Raw genomic sequence first — 26451 nt, 5'->3', positions numbered from 1 at the left:
TAAAACGATAGTTTCCGTGTGTTTCTTTTTTGCCAAGCATGGGTGCACATCGAACCCCCAATAAATGACGAGGGTTAACTGATAAATGTCTTATCTAAAGTTTGGAATTTTCATTGAACTGCGGTGAAATTAAAAATATCTCAGTTTGAAGTCATGAGCTCGCCTAGACGTGTCTTTTATTGCCTGCTCTTGGTTTTGATTTTATTTGTATTAATCACTCTCTATTTAAATTCAACCGCGATTCAAAAAACACCTGTCCGTAAAGGTAGCCCAAAACATGTTTCGGATCCCCTATACGACGAGATCAGGATACTCTGCATGATTCCCTATAGTTATCAATATCCAAAAACTGCAAGATATGTAAAACGCACTTGGGGAAAACACTGCAATGTTTTGCTTTTCGTGAGTGGCGACATCGATGGGGAACTGGAACCCTTTGTGCCCGTGATTAATTCCACTGATGTGTGGACCTTGGTTCAACAAGGGCTTAAACACGCCTATGAGTTTTATGGCCACAGAGCCGATTGGTTTCTCAGGGTAGAGCCATCTAGGTAAGACCCCGTTTTATTTACTAGATCATAACTTAATTCTGAATTGCTCGACAAAGCCATAAATTGCAGAAGCGCTCTTTGTCATTTGCTTTTATCGCTTAAATATTGTTATGATATTCTAAACATTCAACTGCCACTCTTTTCTACACTGAAAACTAAAGGCAATAAATTGATAAAATACCTTTGCAGAAAAATATTTATTTCAATTATACATTTGATAGAGTATGATTGACTTTAACTTATTATATATCACATTTTAACTATTGTGCTTTCAGATAGCAGGATTATTTTAGAATTTGTAGATTGCCAATCCTACATCGTTATTTTTTTTTCGGTGCCTTCTCATTCGTTCTTGTTGTTTATTTTTATGAGCTCTGAGTTCGGTGGCCGCCTCACTCAACATATTTTGACTTCTTTCATTGATAAAGTTATCAGTCAGCCTGCGGCACTGTTTGTTTGAGTTTGAGTTTGGGTTCGCGTTGTTGTTCTTTGGATGTTCCCGTTTACGTTAAGGTCTACATCCCGTTCCCAGTCGGTTCCGTTCTATTCAGTCCATTGTAGATCGATTTTTCTTCGGCTTCCTTTTGTGGTTTTGGCCCACAGAGAGTTTCCTTTATCGAGGAGCCGGGGGAAAATGTGCCAAGGAAGTGCGAGTATCTTTGGGCGGCAGTTTATCTGTCTTTTGTAGGGGAACACAATGCAGTTTTTCCCCCCACCCTTAGTTTTCCCCATGTTCCCTCTGTGTATATGTCGCTTGATTGCTCTCCAGGGAGGCTTGCCTTCATAATTGGTACAAATTTTCAGTTGGAAGTTGAAAGCGGGAAATTTTCCCATGGATTTCCATTCACGGTGCGGAATGCCATTAGCATAGTTTGCCTCATATTATGTTGATGGTTTGACAAATGAATTTCTATTCAGAATGCTCGATCGCAACCCTATCCCAATGCATTCGTCATTTATTTATAATACAATTTATGAAATGCGAACTGCAAATTAGACATTTATAGACACGTATCAATCAGTCACTCCACATCGCTGACATTCATTAGTTTAAATATATTTGCCAATCGCGCTATCAATTTGTTTTGATTTTTTGCGCACTTCGCGAATCCAATTCAATTAAACATGCACTTCTGTTTCCACTCGAACGCCAAGCTAATGGCTATATAAATGTCTGAATTTTCTATATGCTTCCAGTCGAGAACGTTATTGATTAAATCGTATTATCAAGGCTTTTTAGTATTGAGTAAAAGTTCGTGGCAAGGGGTCAATTAAGTGTGCCGGAGTGGTGTCAATGGAAATAGTGTTTTCCTAATTTATGCCTTCATACATAATTGAGAATTTATTGGGTATGTTGTCAACACCAGCCGTTAAATATTACAAAATCAATTGAATTAGGTTCGGAATATTTATTCTCTGCTTAATCGCCTCTAAAATGACTTGATAACTTGACTTGGCGGATGGTCCGTGTGGTCGTTGACTGGCAATTAAAAGTTTATGACTATAGTGAGAGTCATTAAAGTTGGTAGTTTTATTGGCCGGCTTCCACTTGGCGACAGAATATGTCTCGCAGACAGCTCAACTTGAATTTATCAACTCACTTAATTACAAACCTTCAAGTGATGCGAGAACAATATGAAGTTCAAAGCCAGGATTTTGACATCTACGTCTTAGTATATAGCACCTAAGCTCATCGACATTATCTACAATTACTTGTTTCTTGGTTCGGTTGTTTGGCAAATAATCATCAAAGTGTTTATGTTCTTCCACATTTTGTTTTTTTCGATTTTAGCCAGCGCTGTTTGCATCTCACATTTGCGGCTTGAACTTGGACTTTGTTTGCTTTGCGTGTCCACGATTCATTCAAAAACGGATCTTGCCATGTTGTTGACACGGTTTTTCTAAATGGCAATTGTTTGCCTTTCGTTTTACGCTTATTCAAATTTTTTGTTCGAATATCCATATACCCACACCGACCAATTTGGCCATACAACATTCGTACATATTTGCACTGGGTTTTTTGTATGCACAGCCGATCAGAGATGGGTTTTATTGATATGCACGATTCTGCGACGTGAATGAAGAATGAGAATTATTAGTTGGCACAAAGGAAAATTTCGTATAATTTTTAAGTATTTTCTTACTTGCAGTTTTGTCGTCGTAGAGAATCTCCGGTACATGATTGATAGAAGAAAATATTTGCCCAGTCAAGCGATTTATTTTGGCTATGAACTGGAGAATATTGAAACGCATAAGGTGAGTTTGAATAGAAGTCAGTTTTTAATATTTTACTTACATATTTTCTTCACTCTTTCTAGCCATTTATCCACCACAAAAGTGGTTATGTCATGAGTCATGAGGCGTTGAGAAGATATACAATGGCCTCGAAGGATATAGATAATAAGGAATGCCATCATCGGAAGTCTTCTAATGAAGGACTGGACCTTTATGGATGTCTGAACCATGTTAATGTTACCATAGTCGAAAGTCGAGATGAATTGGGGAACGAGACTTTCTTGCCCATAACAATGGATTACCAATTCTTGGATGGCTACGATCATATTCCTTGGCTTCGAAACTTAACCTATCATAAGGTTCCAATGGTAATATTAATCACCTAAATTAAATTAAATTTAATTGATTTTTTTACTTCTCCGACAGGATACTGTGCCCATATCCAGCCGAGCCATTTGCTTTCATGTGGAATATCCGCTTGAAATGTACGACTATTATTATTTTGTTTATCGAGTGAAAATCTTTGGGTCTCTCTTGCAAAACTCAATAGATTTTCGGCCCTAATAAAGGACTAACCTCTGGCAGCTGTCATTGAATTTGTGCCTGACGTTTCAATTACATAAGGAAGAGGGCCTAAGTTACTTCCTAGTAGGCCAAAGTAACCCACAATAACCCACATATCATGTACTCCATCACATAATTCATTTCACATACGGAAAAAAGGGGGAGGACAGACGTGTTCATCAATGAATCTGTCGTCTGGCCTGGAGTCTCATTTTCCCATTGCCCTTTTGTCTGTGCGAAATTACTTCCGTTTTTCTTCGATTTTCGGTCTTCGTTTTTCGCCCAACTGCAAAGTGTCATTGTTGCATCATGTCTGCGGTGAAAGGAAATCCCCGTATGAATGCAACATTGCACTTTTCCCTGCTTCCTGTAACCTTAATCATGTGTGGGCCCTTGTTTACCTGTTAGATGCCACACAACTCATCTGGTAACTTGATCACGTAAACTGAGACATTAATATCCCACATAAGCAGAATATCGCTTACCTTTCGCAGGTTCCTTGTTTTTTGTTTGACAGTTTCACATGAAAACCCAAACATAGAGCTGCTCACATGTGATTATTGAAATCTATACAAACATTTTCGGCTCTTTTGTTTTTTGCAACAGCGATTGAATAATATTTTTTGTTTATATGTATGTGACAGCTATTTGTTTTGTTGAGCAGGCCGAAAATAGATACGAGTATCTATGCAAATCCGGGCAAACGTGTTTCAATCGAATCCAATGCTGTGGGCTGGGATTCCATGAAAAGTGTCAAAACATGGGGAAACAAGAGTGCCAGATGCGCCATCTCCGTAATCGATACTCCACTTTAAATTTGTGTAGTTTACCCAACATTTTATGAACTGACCAAACCCTTTCCGGACTTCCAAACTGCTCTCTCTGTGCCACTCCACTGGCAACTGCAAAGTTTTGCATCAACTTGAAAGCCATTATCATCAATGGAAGACGATGGCGAAACGTCTTCGATGCGTCCACCCGAGTCGTCGTCAGGTGGGTTAATAATTCTAATTGAAAAAGGCAATTTGTATGCGGCGAGCAGTGGGAAACCAAAGGCAACGCAGACAGACAAAAGCACTCAATATAATTAAATTGTCGACGGACCACCCAGCGGCAATAATGCCGCCACCTGAACCGCCAATTCGAGTAATAGTTTCAAAATGCCACGACTGTTCAATACACGGCGCCTCTTCCTTTGCGGAAAGAATAGGTTCACCCTTTGCAGCGGAATTTATGTGCTTCTCCTGGGCTTTATATCAACTGTGGTGGTGATGCAACTCCACAGGAACTCGGAACCCCAAGAGTTGGGGGTTCATGCTCCTCCATCCCCTCGGATTTTCTGCATAATCGCCACCTTTGCGTACCGCCATGACCACATGGCAATCCACCTCCATCGAACTTGGGTCAAGCACTGCGATCACTATCTTTTCGTCAGCGACGATGTTCACTACTTTTTGGAACCCGCTGTATTTTTGCATCTGCACGACAAATGGCAACAGATGAGGGCCCATTTGGGGTACGTCTACAAGAATCACTTCAATCAGGGCGACTGGTTCATCTATGCCAATGATGACAAGTAAGGAATATGAATTTCACAATAAAAGGATATCCATATTTTGTTGAAGTTTTGTTATAGTGGAGAACCTTCGACATATGTTGATGTCCTACAGCCCCGATGAGCTTATCTATTTTGGCTGCAAATTGAGGTCGCCCAATGGTCAGGTAAGGAATCTATAACAAACAAACCTAATAAGCTTAATAAAGAAATTAAAAAAATATCTTTGTATAGGGTAAATACAAATACAACTGTAATTATAATATATATATGTAATATATTTTTTTATTTATTTATTTTGAATTTATAGATCTTTATGCACGATGCTTCTGGAATTGTCTTCAGTCGAGCTGCCCTAAAAAGATTTTCATTAGCAGCCCTGACCAACGAAAGTATCTGCAGCTCAGAGAAAAGGGGAAATGAGGCCACCGAGGAACTGGGCAGATGCCTCACCAATGTGAATGTAATTCCTGGCAATAGTCGGGATGAGTTGCTAGGACATCGATTCCTGCCCTTCGAAAGTGATGTCCATTTGGGAGGAGTATTAAATAGATCCCTGGATATGCACAAGTATTTCCTGGACTATTCATACTACCCAGTGATCGATGTGAGTTCTTCATAAGGAGATTTAACTATAGAACCGATTTCATTTGGTATTATTTTGCAGATGAACGTGCCCGTTTCATTGAGTTCAATTTGTTTTAAGCTTCATTCCTATGGAGACTGTTATGACCTGTACTACTTTACATATAAAGTTCGTATGTTTGGACTTTCATCTCATTTAAACACTGGAAATGAGATAATGGGATAAAAACTTGGAGCACCTAAATATATGGAAAAGACAACATTAGGTATGATTTTGGCTTATTAAATAACTCAAGGAATGATAACATAATTTTTAGTGGGTGATGTAGCTTCTGGAAACAACCATGTTGAAACTTTATGAAACATTAACTTTAAAATATATTTAAGCATGTCTTAAAACTTTAACTAAATTCTATATCATGGCAAGAGGGCTTGTGAAAACATTTTCGTATTTTCATTGAGATTACTTTACAGTCAAGCTAATCCCTGTCCCAAATTTGCTGCAATCTTTGGTTGTTTTGGTGCCCGAATTTCCAATGTTGCTTTGGTTTTTGCGGATCGCAGTCTCCGGTGGTCAATCCATTTGTTTCCGCCTGTGCCTCCAAACAGCGTCTGGCTCCTTTATCCTGGCCAGAGATAATCAGATGCAACTTGGAGTCAAAGGACCAGTACTGGTTTCCCCTCTGCCCGTGACACTGATAGAAATAAACATCCTGACCACTGTTGCGCACCTCCAAGCACATGAATCCGGATCGCAGCTCCCGTCGATTGGTCAGAATCCAATGCTGTTCTGGTTTTGGGAACACCCGATCTGAGCTACAATTAGCCAACTTGGGACGGCCATTTGGACTTTCTGAGCGATCCAAGCAGAGTTTCGGAGAGGATGTGCTTTGAATAACCCCAGAGGCATAGTCTTCCGGGTCCAATACAGGATATAGATTCAGAAAGTCCCATGCCAGATTATTCAAGAACCACTTGAATGGCTTGCAGTGAAGGCGTTTCTTGAGTTCACGCTGCTCGGCAAGATTGCCAACCGGAATCACTGTTAAATGTGGTGCATTGGCAAAGACCTTGTCCTTAAATTCATCCAACCAAACCTCAGCCACACGACGATAGTTCTGAAAAAAAATATATTATTTTAGTTAAATATAATATTAGTTTTGAAAGGGATATTTTAAAGCAATTTCAGCTTCTGTGGTACTATAAAAACAAATACAATTATTGTAAGCACAGTTAAAATAAATGAAGTATTTACTATTATATTTCCTGGATTAACAAAGATTTAATGCTTACCCTTGAGATAAGTTTCTTTTCAGCATTCTTATCCTTATCGGTGTAGCGAATTTTAAAATTACCATCCCTGTATAAATGACCAACCCTGGAGCAGGGCACCTCCAGAATCTCTCCTCCGCACAGCCAAAGTTTGAGACTCAGTTCGATCTGCTCGGCTCCCCAGAGCTTCAATCCCTTGTCGTAGCCACCAAGTTTGGCGAACCACTGACGTCCGATGGCGAAGAGTCCTCCGTTCATGATGGGATTCTGATGGGGAGCCGGCATGGCCACCGCCTCCTTTTTAAGGAGTGGCAACTGTATATAGTTCATTTCCCAGTTGAAGAATCCCCTCGATGGCTTTCCCCTTCTGTAGGCAAAGTTCTCGTAATCAATGGTGTCTATAATTGGGGTGGTGCAGGTCCTATTGTTCTTCAAAATTGGAGCAATGAGTGGTTCCAGCCAGCCGTGGGTGACCTCCACGTGCGAGTCCAGGAAGACCAGGACATCGGCCAGTGCCAGTTGAGCTCCCGCCACTCGAGCCTGCATCAAACCCACTTGGGTGGTGATCCTGCGGTGCTTCACCATATTGAGGAACTTGATCTGCAGGAAATTGTTGAACTTCTCGTCCACCGAGCTGCTGCCATCGTCCATCAGGATAATCTCCCGGAGCAGCAGGAACGGAGTCCGGCTCCTCAAACTGCTCAGCGTTCGGAGCAGCACGCTCGGTTCCTCATTGTGATATGTTATCACCACGCTCACCGACGGAAGCTTTTCCAGCGGGTACTCGAGCTTTTTGCAGCTGTCGGAAGATAACACAAGTCAGAGAGTCTTATAATCTACTCAGAGATGCTAATTAAGATTATTTAAATACTATTATGTTTTTTTTATTTATAAAATGAATGAATATTGAATTACTATAGAATTACTATAGTAATCTAAGCTCACATATTTGTTAAAACCTGACTAATTTGACAGGAGATTATTTCTAGCATATTTATTTTTGGGAACTTTTAAAGCACGAAATTAAAAAAAAAAAACCGTTGAGTTTACTCTAAGAATTATTTTTCAAAGGAAACTGTTTTAAAATTGTAAATATTTATTTAATTTTAATCATTTTAATTAACATGTATTTTTTCTTAAATTTAAGAGTATTTCAGAGTTCTTAATAAATTCAAAATATTTCTATAAAATTATATCTGTTTGATATTGGTTTTATTATAATCTTTGAAGCCCCGGCATCATTGTGTTACACTCTTATACTCCTATAGATCACCTCGCTCTTAAAGCTCCCGAATCTCGCGCTCTATCCACTCACCTGCGATGCCGCATGTCGTAAAGAGTGCGCTCAGGTGAGATGCGCTTGGAGAGCCAAGCGTTGTAACCCGTTTCCAGCTGGCTTTTCTCCATGGCCTCCATCTCCTCGGAGGTCCAATTTCCCCTCGCCGGGCGACCCAAGGCCCCCAGATTCGGAATAACCTTCGACTCGAAGACCGCCTGCAACTCGCTTACTTCACGCTCCAAACGCGACGTCGTCGAAGATACATTTGCATCTCGCTCCCGTTCCAATTTCAGGGTGTACAGATAGTAAAAGATACTGCCGGTGGCCATCAGCAGTAGCAGCAGCAACACCCTCTTCTTGTGCCGCCAAATTTCCAGGCACATTGTATCACAGAAACAAACACAGCCGTCCGGAACGGAAAAAAATAAGATTCGGCTTAAACCGCGCAGCGTTTTGGCCAAGACTGAAGCTGGTCAGCTGAGAGCTTGGCAAGAGCGGTCTTCTACGGCACTAATCCCATCTTATACGCTGAGAAAGTTTTCGATTCGGTGGCTCAATGAACCGATCATGGGCGGCTTATTTAAATTGTGAGGGCAAGTGGTAAATGAATTAGTGGTTTAAGTACAATCAAAAATAATAAGCCAAAGAAGCAAAAAAAAATTAGAATTAAAATAAAATAAAAATAAATTACGGTTAACAAGCTATTCAAAATTATAAAATATTATTTTAAAAAATTATGGATGTGTCTTATAAAAACTTAATTATACAAAAACAAAATATAAAAATAAACTCAACTCTGGTACATTTTTCCCTAGACGCCCTATTAAATCGATTTGTTTCACCTAACCACATTAACAAAGAGTTGAGGCATTTTTAGGAATTATAGTTTCAGTCGTCATGTTGATAAGAATGAAAAGATTAATTTTGGGTTCACCGTGCCCCTGTACGATATTCCTTTTAATACATTGTACAATTTCCCTTTGTATATGGTTCTTGTATACGGAAAATTTATCTGGTGCAACTGTTGATTTTGAATACTTTGCAATTGATAATCTGGGACAATATGGAAAAGAAGCCTACTTGCAAATAACAAGGAACGACATTGTAGATATTGAGTCAAAGTACTCGATCTATCACTATAATGCTTGGATCTCTGAAAGAATTCCACTACAGCGAACTCTAAAAGATTATAGGGCTCCAGAGTAAGTAGGCTTCAAATATTGAAAGTAACATTACCCAATGATGGATACCACTTATTTCTTAGATGTCGGAACATTATCTATACTTCCGAGGGAAACATTACTGTTAGTATTATTATTGCCCATCAAATGGAGCATCCACACACTCTACTAAGAACCATCTACAGTATAATTGCACAAACATCTTCTGATCTCCTCAATGAAATAATACTGGTTCATGATGGAGTTGCCGATTGGGATTTAAGTTGGTATATATCGCAAAAGCTTTCAATGGTAACTCAGCTGGAAATTGAGTCACCAATTGGAATCATTCATGCCCGTTTGAGGGGAGCAAAAATTGCAACTGGTGATGTCCTTGTGTTTCTCAATTCCCATATGGAGGTCACAAAGGGCTGGTTGCCTCCTCTGCTGGAACCCATTCTGTGGGACAAAAAAAGAGTCACCCAGCCCATAATGGATACCATATCCGGGGACTCCTTTGCCTACCACAAATTAGAGGAGCCCGAGCAAATGGCCTTTGATTGGCAGTTGGAGCGCATTTGGATCCCCTTGGATAAGATTACCAGACATACTCTGCCAAAACCATTCCCTTCCTCGCAACTTGATGGACGTGTATTCGCAATACATCGCAAATGGTTTTGGCGTCTTGGCGGTTGGGATGAGGGCCTCAAGGATTATGGTGGTGATGCTCTGGAACTAAGTTTAAAGACATGGCAGTGTGGTGGTCACATCCTCACAGTTCCCTGTTCTCGAGTGGGAATCATCTACAATCGGGATGAGATTGAGGCTCAAATGGCTCCGAACAAGAATCTTAAGCTGCAAGTTAAAAAGGTGAGTAAATAATATTTATAGTAATAATATTCAACCGAAAAATAAGTTTATAAAAGGAATTCCATACACAAGGTTTTAAAATCAAACCTAATTTATTTTTTAGATTCAGATAAAAACTGTAGAATGCAATTGTTAAATCTTTTTCGAAAAAAAACTGTAAACAAATTTTTAGAAATTTATAACCCATTCAAATCGATACATTTTATTTTAAAATTTTCTTTTCCATTTATTTTGCATTACAGAACTTCAAGCGTGTTGTTGATGTCTGGTTCGATGAGTTCAAAATCAATTTTTACCTGAATAACCCAAGGCTGAGTAACCTCTCCACCGAATCGCTGAAGGAGCAGCGAGAACGGAGATATAAACTAAAATGCAAATCCTTCGGTTGGTACCGCAGTCAAGTGGCGCCGCATTACAGGAACCATTATCTCAATGCCGAAACTATTAACTATGCAGTTGGCAAGATAACATCCTTTCAGGCGCCAGACTATTGCCTAACTATCAAAGCAGGATTCCCAAACATGAGGAGATGCAATTCTTCCAAGTTTGAAGACTGGACATGGACGTCGCGCTGCCAACTGAAACTTGGTCCAATGTGTCTGGGTGTGGACCCTAAAAATAATATCATTGTTTCGAAATGCACAAAGAAAATTCCCGATATTCCCTGGCATTATAATTACCAGCAAAGGTCATTTGTCACTCAGGGAAACAAATGTCTGCAAATTAATATGAGTACAGGCCTAATTTTAAGACCTTGTGACTCCGATAAGGTAGAACAACGTTGGATGTATACGGGAATTAAAGACTTTAAGTTAGATCAGGCTTTGAATATATGTTTAAATATAAAAAAGTAATGGTACAAGCCATCTTATTTCAATCCTTTCTGACAAAGCTTTACCACACTTCAAAATATTTCGTTTTAATACTTTTTGGCAAGCAGCATTAAATTTTATTTTTGTAATTATTGGATTGTAATTAGGGTTACAAAGAAAGCGTAACTGTAAATAAGAAATAAAAATGTATTCACTAAAACTAAGTAAAATGAATAAATCAATATTTTAAGGTCCTGATTTCCCAGATATAAGAAAAAGAACTTATGGAAGTGTTCAGGTATCATGAGGTAGCGTTTGTATAGTTTCACCCAGCATTGCTAGCTTTTTACACTTAATAACTAAAATGAATTTAGTAATGATCTACGCCAAATAATTAAAATGACGTTAATAAAAATCTACGCTAATTTGTTTTCACTGATGCCAAGAGATCTAAATTGAGGTTGTCAAAAAACCATCTCTGTCTTCTCTGTGATGTGTTGCAAATTCCCACATAAAAATAAAGTCGACCACCTGATTCGAGACACAAGGAATTGCTGACCAGTTGTTTGGTATACGAATTATAGTTCCAACTCTGCCGTCCTCCAAGATTGTGGCAATAGTTATATCTCACGGCCACATGGGAATGCACTTCTAGGCAAAAATTATCGGCCGTTCGGAGATCGTTAAGATGGGTCAATGTCCAGTTTTGATGAGTATTGTTGGCGATGCATGGCTCGAGAGTTAGATGCTTCCTTTCTGCATTGACTGTCAGACAGCTATCTGGATAACCTTCGAGTTTTATATGACCAAAAGCAAAATCAAGGCGATTTCTGGGTGTAATTTGTCTTAGTTCTGGCATGACTTCGGTTATAAACCACTGAAAAGATTCAGAGTCGTATTTGTCGTATTTTGACCGCGGTACACTGAGATCACCCTCATAAACGTTTTTGAGAAGTGGTAGGTATCGATATATTGTTGATTTCAGAACAGGATCATCTATCCAGACTTCCACAATTCGTTTGAGGTTCTGCAATGATTATTTTAAAGGGCATTATATTATTTTTATTTATTTTTTTACTCACTTTGGAAACTTCTTTCCCCATTTCGTGTGGATCACCAAATCGCGTAAGATAATGATGATTTTTGGGCTGCAAGTGGCCAACTCTGGAGCAAGGAACTTGAACTATGCGACCAGCATTTCGCCAGACTTTGAAACTAAGTTCGAGCTCAGCACCGCCAAAACCACTGAGCTCTTCGTCGAAATACGAGAGTTCTTGGAAATACACAGATGGAATAGCAAACACGGAAGTCCTTACGGCAGCCACTTCATAAGGTTTGGGAAGCATTAATCTTTTTTCCTCTGAGAGGGGAACTTCCAGGCGTCTCAAGCTCCAGTCGTAGATCCCACGAGTTTCATTCGACCGAAGATAACCAAAGTTATCCTCATTGATCTCGTCCAAAATGGGAGTGGCCAGGGTCTGTATTTCTTCCGAAATAGTATTCAGTAATGGTGGCAACCAGCCTTCGGTAAACTCAACTTGCGCGTCCACAAATACTAGATTAACCGGCATGGTTTGACTGGCGGCCCAAGCCCGAGCTCTGATTAGCCCCATATGATTCTCAAAGTGGTATATCCGCGCCTTTGGGTAAATATACTTGCGCACGTAGGTGTCAAAAAGTAAAACCGAAATTTTTTCTTTCCAAAAGCCAGCATCACTATGATCGTCCACTAGAATGAGCTCAGAAATGAGATGTTTTGGAGTCCTGCTCACCAAGCTGTGCAAAGTTCTCAGCAGGACTACAAGTTGCTCGTTTCGAAAGATCAAAATAATGCTGGCTGGATTCATATTGATAAAGTCCTCATCGTAGGTGATATTCAGGCAGAGGGGATCCCGATAGTCTGGCAATGAACGCCGCACTGGAATTCTTGCCGCCAGCCAAGAGTTGTATGAATACCGAATCCAACCTTCCTCATACTCATCGATATCTAAATAGGGTGCATCTAAATAGGAGCCAGATCCGTTTTCACCAATTCCGGGATAAGTTAGAGCTCCGAAGAGGCCGTCAAAATGCCGCAGTTCCCTGTGCAGAAATATCATTGTCACCAAAATCCACAGGGGTAAAACCCCATAATTGAACCAGCAGTAGTTTTTTAAAGACGCTGGAACGTTCATATCCGCGAAGCAACTGATTGCTAGGTTTAAAATACTTGTAAAGCATTTCACGGTGTTGTTAAAGCGTAAAATGTGCAATACAAGTAAAGTAACTCTCTGATACAAAAAGATCACTTAAAAAATAGTTTTTAGAAAAGAAAACATGTATTTAAATTATAACCTAATCTATTAAATTAGAGATAACCAAAAATATCAGATTCCGTAACTCCGTAGTCATCCAAAAAATTCTTTGTCCATTTGTCAATTTTTTCGATGTGCTCAGAACTTAGTCTTTCTTTGTAGGATTCAATAACACCACGTCTCATGAATCTGAAACCAATTTTTAATTAACAAAAAATTCAATAAAAAAAAGGATATAAAAAATAACTCACTCAAAATCATCAGTGGTTTTATAGAAAACCTCTTTCACTCATATTATCTGAAAAAAAACTCCCGTTAATTGAATATAAAGAAGAGAGTCAGGAAGATTCCCGACCATTTTTAGGCCTCTTAGAATAATTAGTAGACTTTTTACTTTTATAGTTTTGTAATCTTTTTTCTTGTATTTGTGATTGTAAGGCAATAAAAATAGCAGCATATATTTTTAATAAGGGAAACTAGATGTGAGTAATCTTTAATAAAATAATATGTCTTGTTGCAAACATAACATAAAATATTTCCATGCTAGAATTGAATGGCTCTCCCCCATTGATTCAACTGAACCGCAGCCACTAGAGACTTCCCACTCCACCACACCTGCCACATACGTGCGCATTATGCATCCATCATTACTCATGCCATAAACGGAATCCACTTAATCTCGCAACGAAACATCCAAACATTTATTAAAGACACCCAACACCGAGGGTTGCCTGCCTTGGGATCGCCCTTCTCGCAATTCTTGAAGATATTCAAGCAAAAACTGCAACAAAAGGTACAATTTATAGTTCGACACCCTTGCCGGATGAGGCCAACCCCCAGGATCCAAGAATCCCAGGACTCCAGAATACCAGGACTCCAGGGGGAGCGCACGCCAAGGACATTGGGTGGGTGGTGTAAATGAATTTTCTGCCGCCCCAAAATTTGGCAAAGACCTTGAAAAAAAAGGCAGTTACTTTTGGGGGGCCGGAGGTGAGTGATAGAACTTTAAGCTCAAACGCCCGGCCGTATGCAATGAATATTTACGACGAGTCCTCGGAGGATTACATTGTCGGGCTTTTTTTGGGTCTGGGGCTTTATGCAATTGTGCGCAAGTAAAATCTAATTTATCCACCCACCACCACCCACCAGCGTTTTGTTTGACAATTGCCTGAAATGATGGCAATGCATTGGCATGAGTTTCTGGTCTGCCGGCACGTAATTCTTCTTCCGGGGGAATTCCCCCACAAAGAGAAGAGGCTGGAGAAATCGCTTCGCTTACGCATATCAATGCACCCTTTTTCGGTTTTCAAAACTGCGAAGGTCCGAGGATTTGGGGTGGCTTTTTCAGGGTGGGTGGCTGCCGGTTGGGTGGTGATTTCGGTGGCTCGAAGGTCCCAATCCTCATCATAACACCACATGTTCCGAAATTTAACGGCGACGTGGCGTCTACTCCATGTAGATTTCTATCTATTCTATTGTCTGACTTTGTCGCGTGGTAAATTTCAGCATTCATTTCGTTTGATGAGGCGCAAAGTTGTGGAATTTATTGCGTACGGGAAAGAAGTTAAGTGGATTTTACGTAAATTAATGAGTTTGCAATGGGGGTTGATGCCGACAGCCCGAGGCTATTTAAATTACTATACAGAAGGTTGGTTTCATGGGTTGAGGAATGCTGGTAGTGGCAATGATTGCATAGGATCGCCAAACGGATCGTCCGAGGATCCCATTGTAGTTATGGCTCTGCTGATTTATGCGCCAAATAATAAACATCAACTGAATGCCGTAAAACATTAAGAGCGCCATCAGTTGGACATTCTTCTGTCTCCAGAGGTTTTACACAGACAAAAATCAGAACTATATTTTTGCTTCAATAGTATAAGTATAAATACATTGTATTTAATATTTGTTAGTTGGAAAGGACCCTATGCTATTCTTAGTTTCATTGTGTAACATTCATTCAAAGGTGTCATGCGGAAAAGCTGGTTATTGCGAATATTTCAGTTATGATGAAAAAACTTTAGACTATCGAAAGAAATGGTATAAAATTTGCAAACCATAAAAGATAAGGGGCCCCTGCAACAAAGCTCATTAAAACTTTTCCATAAGCCACACCCTTTTCTGCCTGTGTAGCCATCATAGTGGACACACAAAGCACCCACAATAAATTTCACTTATCAAAGTTTTCGCTAGCCGGCGGAGACCAAAAATAGAGCAAAGGAGAGACGCGACGAGGGCCATTCGAAAAACGGCTGAAAAGAAACCACGACGACGGCTAACTTTATTGCACAGCTCCAGATACAGATACTCGTCCTCGACGCACTCGTCCTCCAGGAGGAGAAGGAGCCAAAAGGCGACAGGCGACGCAAGGCTGCGGGAAAATTAAATGTCTTTTGTCAACAGACGTTGCAGGAGGAACGGCGGCAGGAGTCGCAGGATGAAGGAGCGGGACTTTGGTGAAGACAACGAAAAAGCGAACGGACAATGACGCACTTTTCGGCCAGAAGTTTGCCCACTCTGATATGCATTAAAACCAAATCGGAGGAGGGCGATAGCAATGGCGATGCTCGATGGTCGATGGTCCGATGGTCGATGCCAGGGCTATGGAGAACTCCAATGGAGCGCAGAGCAATCTCGCTGTGCAAACTGGCATCATAATGGGCCACTTATCATGGCAATCACTCAGCAGTCAGTCGGGGAGTTTGCCTGTGCAGAGAGAAAAATACAACATAAGTTCTCCAACTATTGGGTGGATTTTCACGGCGGATTGAGTCCCTTTACTTGAAATATTTTACCTCCAAGATATGACTTTTTTAAGCTATTCTTTTCAAAATTAAAAAAGTAAATAATATCTTACTACAAATATTTGATGTGTTAGATTTTATACAATTAAATTTAAGATAACCATTAAAAATCTTTATATCAAAATATTATTAAATATATTTTTTTCTCTGCCTAAGTGAAGAGTGCAACTCCAGCGTTATGTTCATGGACACCCCAGAGTTTCGCTCGCAACTTTGCTTTACTACTTTCCGATACTCAATCGTCGTTTGCCTTTTAATACTTTGGGCAAACACATTAAATGGAAATTTCGTGCAAGACGACCAACACCACCGTCCTTTGGCTCAACTGAAGAATAGGATGTCCTGGGGGTAGAGCTTTTCCAACTGATTTTCCGAGACCGAGGGTGAGCCATGCAAAGTGCTGGCATTTTTGGCAAACAGCAAACGCATTTTTCATGTGACATTTGCCAAAAAGGAAAAAATAAAAAAAAAGCAAAACAAACTTTCGCCCAAGCGTAGGACTTTCAGCCGACTGTTTGATCTCTTCACATTGCATTGCTTTTCAGAGTTTTTTGTTGGCCCCAATCCCCCATCTTTGACGGCCTGGGAAATCCTTGCGTCAATATACCCGAAAAACAGTTTGGACATTTTTTCTCGTTTCGAGTGTTTTATAAATAAAAGTTCGCTTTTTCTCACTCCGCTTCAGTTGCTCTGAGGAAAAAATTTCTGTGTGTTTACTTTGAAAATTTCTGTGATTCGGGCAGTTCGTTTGCATTCCTTGCGAGCAGAACCAAAAAGGGAGGAACTCAAGAGCCGTATCTTAAGGGGGTTTAAAATTGAATGATTGTTGAATTAGCAGATTAAAATTATTCGCCCTAAGGCTTATTGCAATAACGAGAACTTCATGCTGCTTGCGGTTGGAATTAAGGGGAAATTAAGAAATAAGATATAAGAGTATTAAGCATAATAATCACACAATTAACTTAAAAGAGTCTCAATCCAATAATTTTAATGACACCTATTTTAATATATTCATACTTATTTAAGTTCAAGTTCACAAACACTACGAGCTATTTTTAAAAACATTCAAAACATTTAAAAACAATGATTGGGAGAAAAAAACAACCACATCTGAAGTGAAAAAATAACACTTATAAATTAAATCAGATCTAATTTTGGATCCAAATAGACCTAGAAATAAATTGAAATTCAAGTTCAAGTTGTGTATCTGCTCCCGGCATTTGTATCCGTATCTGCTTAGGCGTATCCGTATCTGCATATTTGTGAATGCATCTGAGGCTGCAGCTTAGGACCCGTCTTTCTGCATCTGAGAGTGCCTAATTAATTGTCAAACATTGCGCGCTATGTGACGTTAATAAATGTCAACTAAATGAGCTGCATGTACAGAATGCCAGCGAGGCGAGACGAACTACTGAAACTGCCGAAATGGATGTGGTCCCTGGGCAAAGGGACTCTGGAGGGGGCAAGTCCCTAAACAGATGCTGATCATGCAGACTGGGGCTACTTAGTGGCGGTGCCAATGCCACATGTTGCACTCGCCGCCGAAAGCAAATGAAAACTATTTTAAGCCGATTGTCTGTCGAGTGGCAGGCAGGTGTGACTGAAACTTTGTCTTCACACTGCGAAAAATTTGACAGCAATTACACACTTATTAGGAATTGTTCAATTTTATTAAAGAGAACTGGTTTATGAAATGGTGGATAGCATTCGTTGATCTTATAACAAGATCAAGAGAAAAGTATAATTTATTGCTGCATAGTTTCTTTATTTGATTACTATTTTGTTAAAATATATGCAATAAATTTAATTAATGAGCTACTTTTATCAGATATTTCTTTTATAACAATTAGTGCAATATGCAAGATAAGTATTTTTAAGTTTTCTTGTGAAGGCGCAGCTAAAAAGTATTTTTCTCTATGCAAATCCGTCTCCTTCGAATCTGCTCCTTCATCTCCTCGGTCTGTTTACCAAATTAGATGCATTTGAATTGATGTGCGTGCATAAATTACGTCTCAAATCCGTATCTCACTTCGGCTCTGGTTTGCTCGGTGGGTTGGTTTCCCTGGGTTGGACGACTGCCTGTGGACAAGTTTAAATTAAATGTTTAACATTCAATCAGGAGCGGCGGCGGCCAACTCTAACTACTCGTAACTCCAGCTAAAACGAACCCCTGTCTGTGTCAGCATTTGAAATGCATTTGTAAACTTTTCTATTTGTCAGTTTCGAGATGCGAGATGCGAGTTGAGAGATACGAGCTTCGAGCAACATAAACTTATTCGCCCCCTCCCCTCTAAAACTTGCAATCAAGGCAACTTCCTGCCTGCCGCTTTCACACTTTAATTTCCGGTCTTTATTGTTATAGTTTCTTTGGGTTTGTGTTACGGTTTTGGGCTTGAGTTGAACCGGGTTCTGGTTGAGTTCAGCTGACAGGCTCTATATGGCTCAAGTGGTTTCGGTGATCTGTCATTCGAGGAGGAAGGGGGACTCAAAGTGACTAGGATGTGGACAGCCGCGTTTGGGAATTGAAAAGTTAGACAGGAAAATTAATTAACATGAAGGGGCGAAACCTAACACTAGATATGGCAAATTGTTTTGTAGCAATCAAATTAGGTTTAAAAGTGGTGAAATTTTAAGCACTTGCAGCATTATTACCTATTTTAAACGGAAAGTAAAAAAAATTGTAATTAAATGTTAAATTTACTTTATTTATAAATGAACTAACCATAATTATGATAATAAAATATGTTCTTCTGATAATACTTTCCAACTTACTTTTCCTGTCAGTATTTTATAATTTTTATTATCAGTTTGAACCTCTCACAACTTGCTTAAAAAACACTTTGGCCAGCGGTCACCGTTCACTTCAGGCGGAAATAAACTGCAGCTAAGGCCCAACTTTCCCCAACTTCCTGATATATCATTGACATATCATCCAGCTGAACTTTCGCATCTGGCCCCGGGCTAACAACCTTCACCAGACACACACGCAAAAAAAAAATATGAAACTTGGCAAGCTGAATCCGCTTTTTACCTGCATGCAAAGCCACTGAGGAAATCTCCTCTTACCTTGGGTCATTTTCAGTATGCCATGCCAAAGAAGGGTTTAATGTGGTGAAAAGGGGGAGGAGTGGGGTTGCACCACACCACACACTTAACCCACCCGCACACACTTGTCTCATTTCGTATTTGTTTTACGTTGAAAGTGTGAAAGCGGCGCGTAGATGGGGGAACATGGTATAAATATGCGCTTGGGGTTAAATTCTATTTGAACTTTCTACATCCGTTTTTGTGTGCCGGCAGAAAGGAGATCTCAATTGCAGGAGGAGCAGTAGGAGACGCAGGGGGTGCGGAGCACTTTATTCACACTTTCATTACAGTCTGTAGAATATATTGCACCCCCGGGGCTTTTGTCACAATCCGAACTCGGAGTCCGAGTCAAAGTCAGCGATGGACCCCTCAGAGCGATGGAACTGAGAGCAGAGATATATTTGCATTGAAATTCGCCTTTCAGTGGCTGCCAGGCGGAAGTTCTCCTCTGTGGCAATTGCATTGGAATTTCCACTTTTCTCCAGATACTCACCTTCGGATATCTTTCACATCCCAACAATGCAGCGCAATTAGTTGATAGCACGCCTCGTGCAACTCATTTCCCGAACAACAACAGCGGTGGAAAAATAGGAAAATAACGCCCAGTCACGCGGCTACATTAATCAACATTGGCTTCAGTGCCGCGTTGCAAGTTGCACGTTGCCCGTTGCACGTTACCTTTGCCAAGTTGCCGGTTGCCAGTTACATTCCACTCGGATGTAGGTGCCGGGTTCAGTTCAGTTCAGTTCAGCTTGGGCCGGCTCAGTTCCGAAGATTAATTAAGGTCAGCAGGGAGTTCAGGCTCAAAAGAATGCCGCCTTAGACGGCTGACCTAGTCTAGTCATCCTAACTAATATGAGAAGACGACCGGAGCCTCTCAGCTCCCACTTCCTTTCCTTCACTACTAAATGAAATTCCCTGCACATCCTCACACTCAAATATAAATTTTTTGAGAGTCAGAAAGCTTATTTGGCACACCATTAACTCCTAGCCCATGTACAGATGCAGGATTAATCTTGTGTTTTAAAGAACCTTTTTGTGCTATCCCTAAACATTTTTTAAACAAATTTGTGAAAACAACAAATTTTATAATTTAATTAAACCTACTAATTTTAAAACATGTTCAGTTAAATGTGAAATAATTTTTTAAGTCCTAAAATAAATAGCAATGTTTTGTCAACATCGACAAAATGAGTAAGGAGCCACAAACATATGTTCAAAAGAAATGAATAAATTTTGTTTAATTGCATTGACTATTTAAAGTATAACAATTTTAAAAAAAAATTTAATTTTGACGCAGTCAAGAACTTTTAGAGGTGTGTCAGTTTGGAATCGTTATTGAATTTAAAAGAATCCTGAAAATTCTGATAAGAACAGGGTTAAAAAAATCTACCTTCACCAAATTAAAATATATAATTTAGAAAATAATTGATTTTAGAAAAATTAATGGAAATAGATTTTTGTAACCATTATTTTAAGACAACCCTCTAATCGGTTCATCTATCTTCAATTTCTCTGAGTGTACGTGTAAGTAGTAAGCCCCATACGGTAGTCCGAAATCTGACTTGAAGCCTTCTCGATGCATGTCGAATGCAGTGTAATGAGCGGGGGGTGGTTCGCCATATGGGGTCCCCACCGATATTGTTAACGGGCGAAATGTACGATAAAATCGACTTCAGGAGTCATCAAACATCATCAATTTAATCAATGGTCAGCCCACTGGGGTGTCCATCGCACAAGGGGGCGAAAGTGGGAGTCGCTGCACTTCGCAATTGCAAAGTCAAAGAGGCAGAACTTTTTTTGGGGGATGGATGACCCTGGATGGGGGAAGCTTACAAGTAATTAAGGGTGGCAATTTTAAGACAAATCCTTGGGGTAAGGTGTTCCCCGCAATCGTTCGATGGATTCGTTCGGATTGGATTTGTAATTGAGGGGGGTTTGCCATGGGGTGTCGCTTCTGTCGCGATGAAGTACGTGATAAGGGCATTAATGATGGCTAAGCCGCCACCTTCCGACAACCAAATAAAGCCTGATGAGTTTCAATTATTCTCCAGACTGAGGTGGGGTATGCCTCATGATAAGTCGAATTTTTACTTTGAATGCTTCCGAAAGTAATAAACTTCCGCTTTTTTTCTTTGTTTTATATCTTTGATAAAGAAAGTCATCAGCTATATTGGATGAGTGTTCAAAATAGTGAAAACTTAATGGCATTTTAAGTTGAGGAAACAGTGGGACAACATACAAATTAATTTTTAGGGAAATAATGAGATAAACAGTAGAAAATTTAATAAATTAATAATTCTTGAGTACAAGAGATTAATTGCAGAATCATTTTACATCTTACTCTTAAAGAGCAAGTGAGGGAAGAGTATTTTGAGTATATAGGCAACGCTAATTGGGAAGATAATATTTATTATAATATTCTACGCTTATGAAATCAGCAATAAATTTAATTATGTTTCCCAGTTAATTCCCATAAATAAGGCCACCAAAGCCAAACCTTTCCAATCCAAAGTATGGACCACAACCCAAGTATAATTTACGGTCAAGAGGACACCGCATCCATCAATCCAAGTTGCACCTTGCTGCTCTTCATTCTCAGCATCATTACGGATTCTAACCGCAGGATCTCGGCCAAACAACGTCCTTCTCAAACGAAATTATCAAATTGCACCTGCTGAATTCACTAAATTTTGCTAACGATCTGCTTGAAAGGCTGGAAACCAGACCCAAAACGGCCCAAACTAAAGCTGAAATATTTGTCTTCGGCTGTTTAAAGTGCTGCACATAACCCATAAACGTCATTAATTTTGCACGTAATTATGTGAGCCAAGTGGTAAAACACCTAACCGAAAACCAGACCAAAAACCCCGACAACCAAGCTGCAAAAACCCAGAACTGTAAATCAGTGCAATTAAATGCGACTTTTCAACAAAATTCACCGAAAATTTATGACAACAAACGAGACTAATTACGCGAGGCGAGGAACAAGAAACCGAAACGAGCGAAAATCTGATGATAAAGTTAAGGGCGACGATGAAGACGGCGACATTGTATAGTAGATACTGCGAATTGAAGGCAATAAAAACCCGCTGGCCGAAAGGCGCGACAATAAAGCCCTAAACGAGAGCACAACTAACATTAATCAAGGACTTAATGAGAGCAGACTCGCCTGGAAAATATATAATATATATCTAGTCTCGGCGGGGACTTTATCGCCAACTCGTCATCGATATTTTGGCCAGCAATACATCAAACGCAAAGTATCCAGGAGAGTTGAGGCACTTGAGGCACAGCCCACTTAACTAAACTGACAGTTCAGCTGCTACAATTTAGTCGATTAACGTCAGATCAGCAGACGATCCAGACTCTTGGAATCCCTGTTTCGAGGGATCAGCCCGATGCGATCGCGACTTGCCTCTCTTTTGGTCCGGCAACCTGTCGTCATCAATTTTCTGGAGTCGTCCGGGCCCCGAAAAAAGTGGCAGCTGCTTGGCCCGGTCAACAAACAACGGCCAAAATCACTAAGTGGCCCTGAGTGGCGCAGGTAGCCGCCAGACGGCAGCAGGAGGCACGATCATTGATCAATGATCTTCAGGACAAAGGGCATTCCAAAACAGCGAGAGCGATTGTGCACTCAGAAAAAAATGGCTGTACATAAATATACAAATTTATAAAAATAACATAGCAGAATTTTTGATAACATTCAAAGAAAATTAGTTTAAATGTTTATAACCCAAATGTTATTATAGATTGATTGTATATGAATAGATCCTAACTTTTTATTAACATATTCTACATATTTTTCTATTTCTTTTGTTACTTATAACTATTTTTAGAGAGCATGAAATTAAATGTTTTCAAATATTTTTTATTAGAATACTTTCATAGTTCTTCAAAAGCAAATACCAACTTATTTTTGAGTGTTCTATTGAACTCAAGCAGCGTGCAGGTGACTTTTTACCTTCTGATGTTCGGTTTGAATTATGAAATTATGCAACCCGAAGAAAGTTAATCCCGGCAGATGCGTATGCCCCATTGAAAGCCAGAGATTTCCAAATGTTACATGATATGCGACCAGATCTCTATCACCGAGCGGGCCAGGCCATCAAAAGTATAATTAAAAATCGTTTATTTGGCTCGTTTCCATTATCTCGGTATAAAATCTATTGATTGCCTTTCCTGGAACCGCGTGGCTGGCTTGTTAGTTTAACAAGCCCAAGGAGAAGCTGCGTCCGACTACCAAGGAGACTGCGGCTGACCATTTATTTGGCCCGAATTAATGGTCAGCAGACCTCGGCCCCATCTGTTTGGCTGGCCAAAGGCTAGAGAGAGAGCCATACGATTTTGGTGGCCCGAACGCGTGTCTGCATTTAATTTAATAATATGGTGTCATGTAGCAGTTGTTAGGATGCGCTAAATGCCCCATCCTTTGTCTACGGAAAACTCGGACTGGCATCTGTTTGAGCCGGAGTTGTGTAACCCAACGCCAGACATCATCTCTCGTAGACAAAAGCAAGCTGTTCCAGCCTCGACCAAAAACCAGAACCAGAAACAGAAACAGAACCTGAACCTGAACCTCAATGGAAATTATAGCGAAGTGCTGTTCATTTGAGAGCATTTGGGCTCGCTGGATTAGCATTTGTATGCTAACAAGGGCGTGCGCTGAATGGTCTTTAAAGTAGGTGCCTGAAATGGTTGGAATTCCCTATAATTAAACACGAGAAAGTGCAGAACGATCCTTCGCTTCAACAACTGCCGATGGCCGATCTAGTTACCTCAAGTGCCGGCTCTTAGTTTGCCCTTCTGCTTAACAGCTTTAGATGGTATCTTTAAGTACGTGAACGAACCGTGAGATATGATGCAAATACGAGATAGGTATCTCCACTTGACCACACAGTCATTTCCTCAAGTCACCCTTAGATGTTATGTGATAGCTGGAAAATTTCTGTACTTTTCACTTCATTGGGATTAATTTTAATAAGAATTAGTGATCCAAAAATAATAGTAAAGTGGGAGACCTTTTCTGATATTATAAAAGCAAGATATTATTTTCATAGTTTCACTCTCGGTATATTTTACTTTGTTTATTAAATTCCAGACTATTTTTCACATTGCCACCCACAGAGTATAGCATTTGATAAAAAATAATCTAGAAACACAATCTCTTCTTAGCCACAATAACATTACCACTCACTTTACCGAGGAAATCTGCAGAGTGCTCATGTTTATTTGCATTCATGTTAGCGTGCCATAATTCGTTTGATATCCTCTGGTTTTTTATACGCTTTCCTCCTCCTGATTATCATGCTGCGTGTCCCATCAGTGGAGTGTCCTCGCACTTATTACATATGCAAATGGCAAACAGATTTATATACACCGAAAATGTTGACAGGACTCCGACTAACTTTTATTTCGCAACTCTGCAGCTGCGAAACTCTGCATCCCCCACATACCAAACCATTCACCATTCAAATGCAAATCCCCAAACTAATTTTTGTTTCCACAAAATATTCACGGCTCGTTGCACTTTGTGGAGCCAGCACATCAGACGACGGGGGGATGTCAACCCTTTCGAGGGTTCAGATGGGTTCGCCAGCTGGTCCACGGTCCATTTCGAATACAGAATGGCAAATGCAAAGTACACTACATAATACAATCGTAAAATTTGCCACAAAAGCCACTTGGAAATATTAAAAACCGCCGCAGGACAATGACAGTCACGCTCTCCAATAAATCGCTTACGCAGAACTTTTTTCCCCCACCTCCCCCTTCTTTTCCGAGGAGTGATGAAAAATTTTCCATTTTCATTTCTACATGCAATAAAATCTAATAATTTTCGGGGGTAATTTTGGGGGTTGCGATGCCAATTTCTGGGAGGCTGTCGCTGACAAAACAGCTACAAACAATTGGCAACACTTGTGTGTATGTTTGGGTGGACCTCAAATTCGTGGGGGGTTGGGGTATTGAAAACAACCCTCAAGTAGTGCACTTGTCATATATAAAGAGGAAGTGTGCGAAGGGGGAAGGAGGAAGGGGGGTTTATCCAAGAAAATTGGGGGAGTTATTGCAATCAAAACGAAATCATTTTTATGCGATCCCCGCTCGCCTTCCGCACGACAAGCTTTCCTCTGATATATGAGATGTAATTAAAGTCCGGACCACGAAATCAGTTTTGGTTTAGTGCAATAGTTTTGCGGTGGCTTCAGCTTTCTGTGGGGGGGTGGTGCCATCATGGGTGGGTGGCTCTCAGTTGTTGGTTGGGTGGGTGGTGCTGGGTGGGCGGTAAGGCGTGTCGGTTGATTGCAAATTGGTCCATGGCCTGTTGGTGACGTGTCTTTGATTACGCCGCAAGTCGCTGGCGCTGTCATCGTGTTCCCGGCTTCTGGTTTCTGGCTTCTGGCCGAGATTTCCGGGCTCCTTGCTGTTTGTTTTTAATATAAATGCAAATTTCGCCAACGGCATTCGCCAGGCGTCGCCGGCAGTACATATGTGTCTGGGCGAGCCTTGTTCCGGAGATCTGTCATAATTAATATTTTGAAGCTTTGGCCACCGCATCGCAATGCGTGCGGATGTCTGCCACTAGTTGCAGGTCGCATATTAAACAGGATTGCCATTGGGCACTTCAAGAAAAGGTCTCGAAGGTTATCCCTAATAGATGTAGGTATAGCTAATACTAATTTGAATTTCTGACTTCCATTCTAATTATATAAAAATATAGAAAGACATACAAGCTAACAACAACCTCACAAGTTTCCTTACTAATTAAAAATCTAATTTTTGGACTCCTACAAAACAGAATACAACACAGAAATAACACTTTTCAATTCCGTTTTTTAAGTGTCTGCTTTCAAAGATATTTAATTGACTTTCTGGTATTTTTTTAAATGAGCCACAATATATCGGTTTTACTATAATTGCTGCAATATATTTTTTCGAGTGCAGGTCACACAACTATGCCGCCGGCCTATGAACAGTTTTAATGCAATCTAAAGTTTTTGACAGTCCCGCACTTCACTTTCGTATCTGTGTGCCGGGCCCAAAAGGATCAAAGCCCTGTGTCCTGTGTCCTGTGTGCTGTCTCCAGTGACCAAAGGGCCCTGCGAGTCCTGTGAGTGGTCCTTTTGGAGAACCGGGGTCGGGTTTAATTTATGACTTGCAATTAGCAGTTGGCAAATGTGTAATTTTCATAGATGCAGAGGCCTTCCGGACTTGATATATAATGATAGGACATGGCTCCAAAGGATATTACGGCTAATCGAGATTTGAATTTGCCAGCCGCTTTAGACAAAAGGCAGTTTAAACTTTTAAGTGAGCCTGAACGGCCAAATATTAAGTTCCCAGTTAATTTTGGTAATCTGGTGCCGTTCAGTGGAAACTTCTACT

The 26451-nt window shown here is 40.2% G+C and overlaps 5 protein-coding genes across 8 annotated transcripts; 3 read left to right on the top strand and 2 right to left on the bottom strand.

Moving 5' to 3' along the window:
* The first annotated feature begins 153 nt into the window (after positions 1-153).
* On the top strand, positions 154-3382 carry LOC108096201 (glycoprotein-N-acetylgalactosamine 3-beta-galactosyltransferase 1). Of its 3 annotated transcripts, none has more exons than XM_017197587.2 (4): positions 154-551; positions 2702-2807; positions 2870-3154; positions 3213-3382. In XM_017197587.2, exons 1-4 carry the CDS (start codon positions 154-156, stop codon positions 3348-3350), a joined length of 927 nt encoding a protein of 308 aa, XP_017053076.2. In that variant the 3' UTR covers positions 3351-3382. The 3 variants fall into 3 exon arrangements, with proteins under 3 accessions (XP_017053076.2, XP_017053075.1, XP_043064067.1); XM_017197586.1 differs by lacking the exon at positions 154-551 and adding an exon at positions 1770-1900; XM_043208132.1 differs by lacking the exon at positions 154-551 and adding an exon at positions 1770-1900 and having other exon boundaries at positions 2685-2807.
* A 1128-nt stretch (positions 3383-4510) lies between these two features.
* Positions 4511-5749, top strand: LOC108096457 (glycoprotein-N-acetylgalactosamine 3-beta-galactosyltransferase 1). 2 transcript variants are annotated; one of them, XM_017198064.2, is made up of 4 exons: positions 4511-4926; positions 4976-5072; positions 5216-5512; positions 5573-5749. In XM_017198064.2, the coding sequence occupies exons 1-4, from the start codon at positions 4511-4513 to the stop codon at positions 5714-5716; spliced, it is 954 nt and encodes a 317-aa protein (XP_017053553.1). In that variant the 3' UTR covers positions 5717-5749. The 2 variants fall into 2 exon arrangements, with proteins under 2 accessions (XP_017053553.1, XP_017053554.1); XM_017198065.2 differs by having other exon boundaries at positions 4874-4926; positions 4987-5072.
* A 95-nt stretch (positions 5750-5844) lies between these two features.
* Positions 5845-8492, bottom strand: LOC108096456 (polypeptide N-acetylgalactosaminyltransferase 8). The gene is made up of 3 exons (XM_017198063.1): positions 8078-8492; positions 6784-7561; positions 5845-6608 (listed from the first exon to the last, which is right to left on the bottom strand). Exons 1-3 carry the CDS (start codon positions 8422-8424, stop codon positions 5970-5972), a joined length of 1764 nt encoding a protein of 587 aa, XP_017053552.1. The 5' UTR covers positions 8425-8492; the 3' UTR covers positions 5845-5969.
* A 458-nt stretch (positions 8493-8950) lies between these two features.
* On the top strand, positions 8951-11302 carry LOC108096463 (putative polypeptide N-acetylgalactosaminyltransferase 11). The gene is made up of 3 exons (XM_017198074.1): positions 8951-9243; positions 9306-10071; positions 10314-11302. Exons 1-3 carry the CDS (start codon positions 8951-8953, stop codon positions 10923-10925), a joined length of 1671 nt encoding a protein of 556 aa, XP_017053563.1. The 3' UTR covers positions 10926-11302.
* Positions 11303-11304: 2 nt separating this feature from the next.
* On the bottom strand, positions 11305-13057 carry LOC108096462 (putative polypeptide N-acetylgalactosaminyltransferase 12). The gene is made up of 2 exons (XM_017198073.2): positions 11966-13057; positions 11305-11910 (listed from the first exon to the last, which is right to left on the bottom strand). The coding sequence occupies exons 1-2, from the start codon at positions 13055-13057 to the stop codon at positions 11305-11307; spliced, it is 1698 nt and encodes a 565-aa protein (XP_017053562.1).
* Between the last annotated feature and the right edge of the window lie 13394 nt (positions 13058-26451).

Source organism: Drosophila ficusphila, unplaced genomic scaffold, assembly GCF_018152265.1.
Source record: "Drosophila ficusphila isolate 14025-0441.05 unplaced genomic scaffold, ASM1815226v1 contig_106, whole genome shotgun sequence".
Classification (NCBI taxonomy): domain Eukaryota; kingdom Metazoa; phylum Arthropoda; class Insecta; order Diptera; family Drosophilidae; genus Drosophila; species Drosophila ficusphila.
This window is presented reverse-complemented; position numbering and strand designations above follow the sequence as displayed.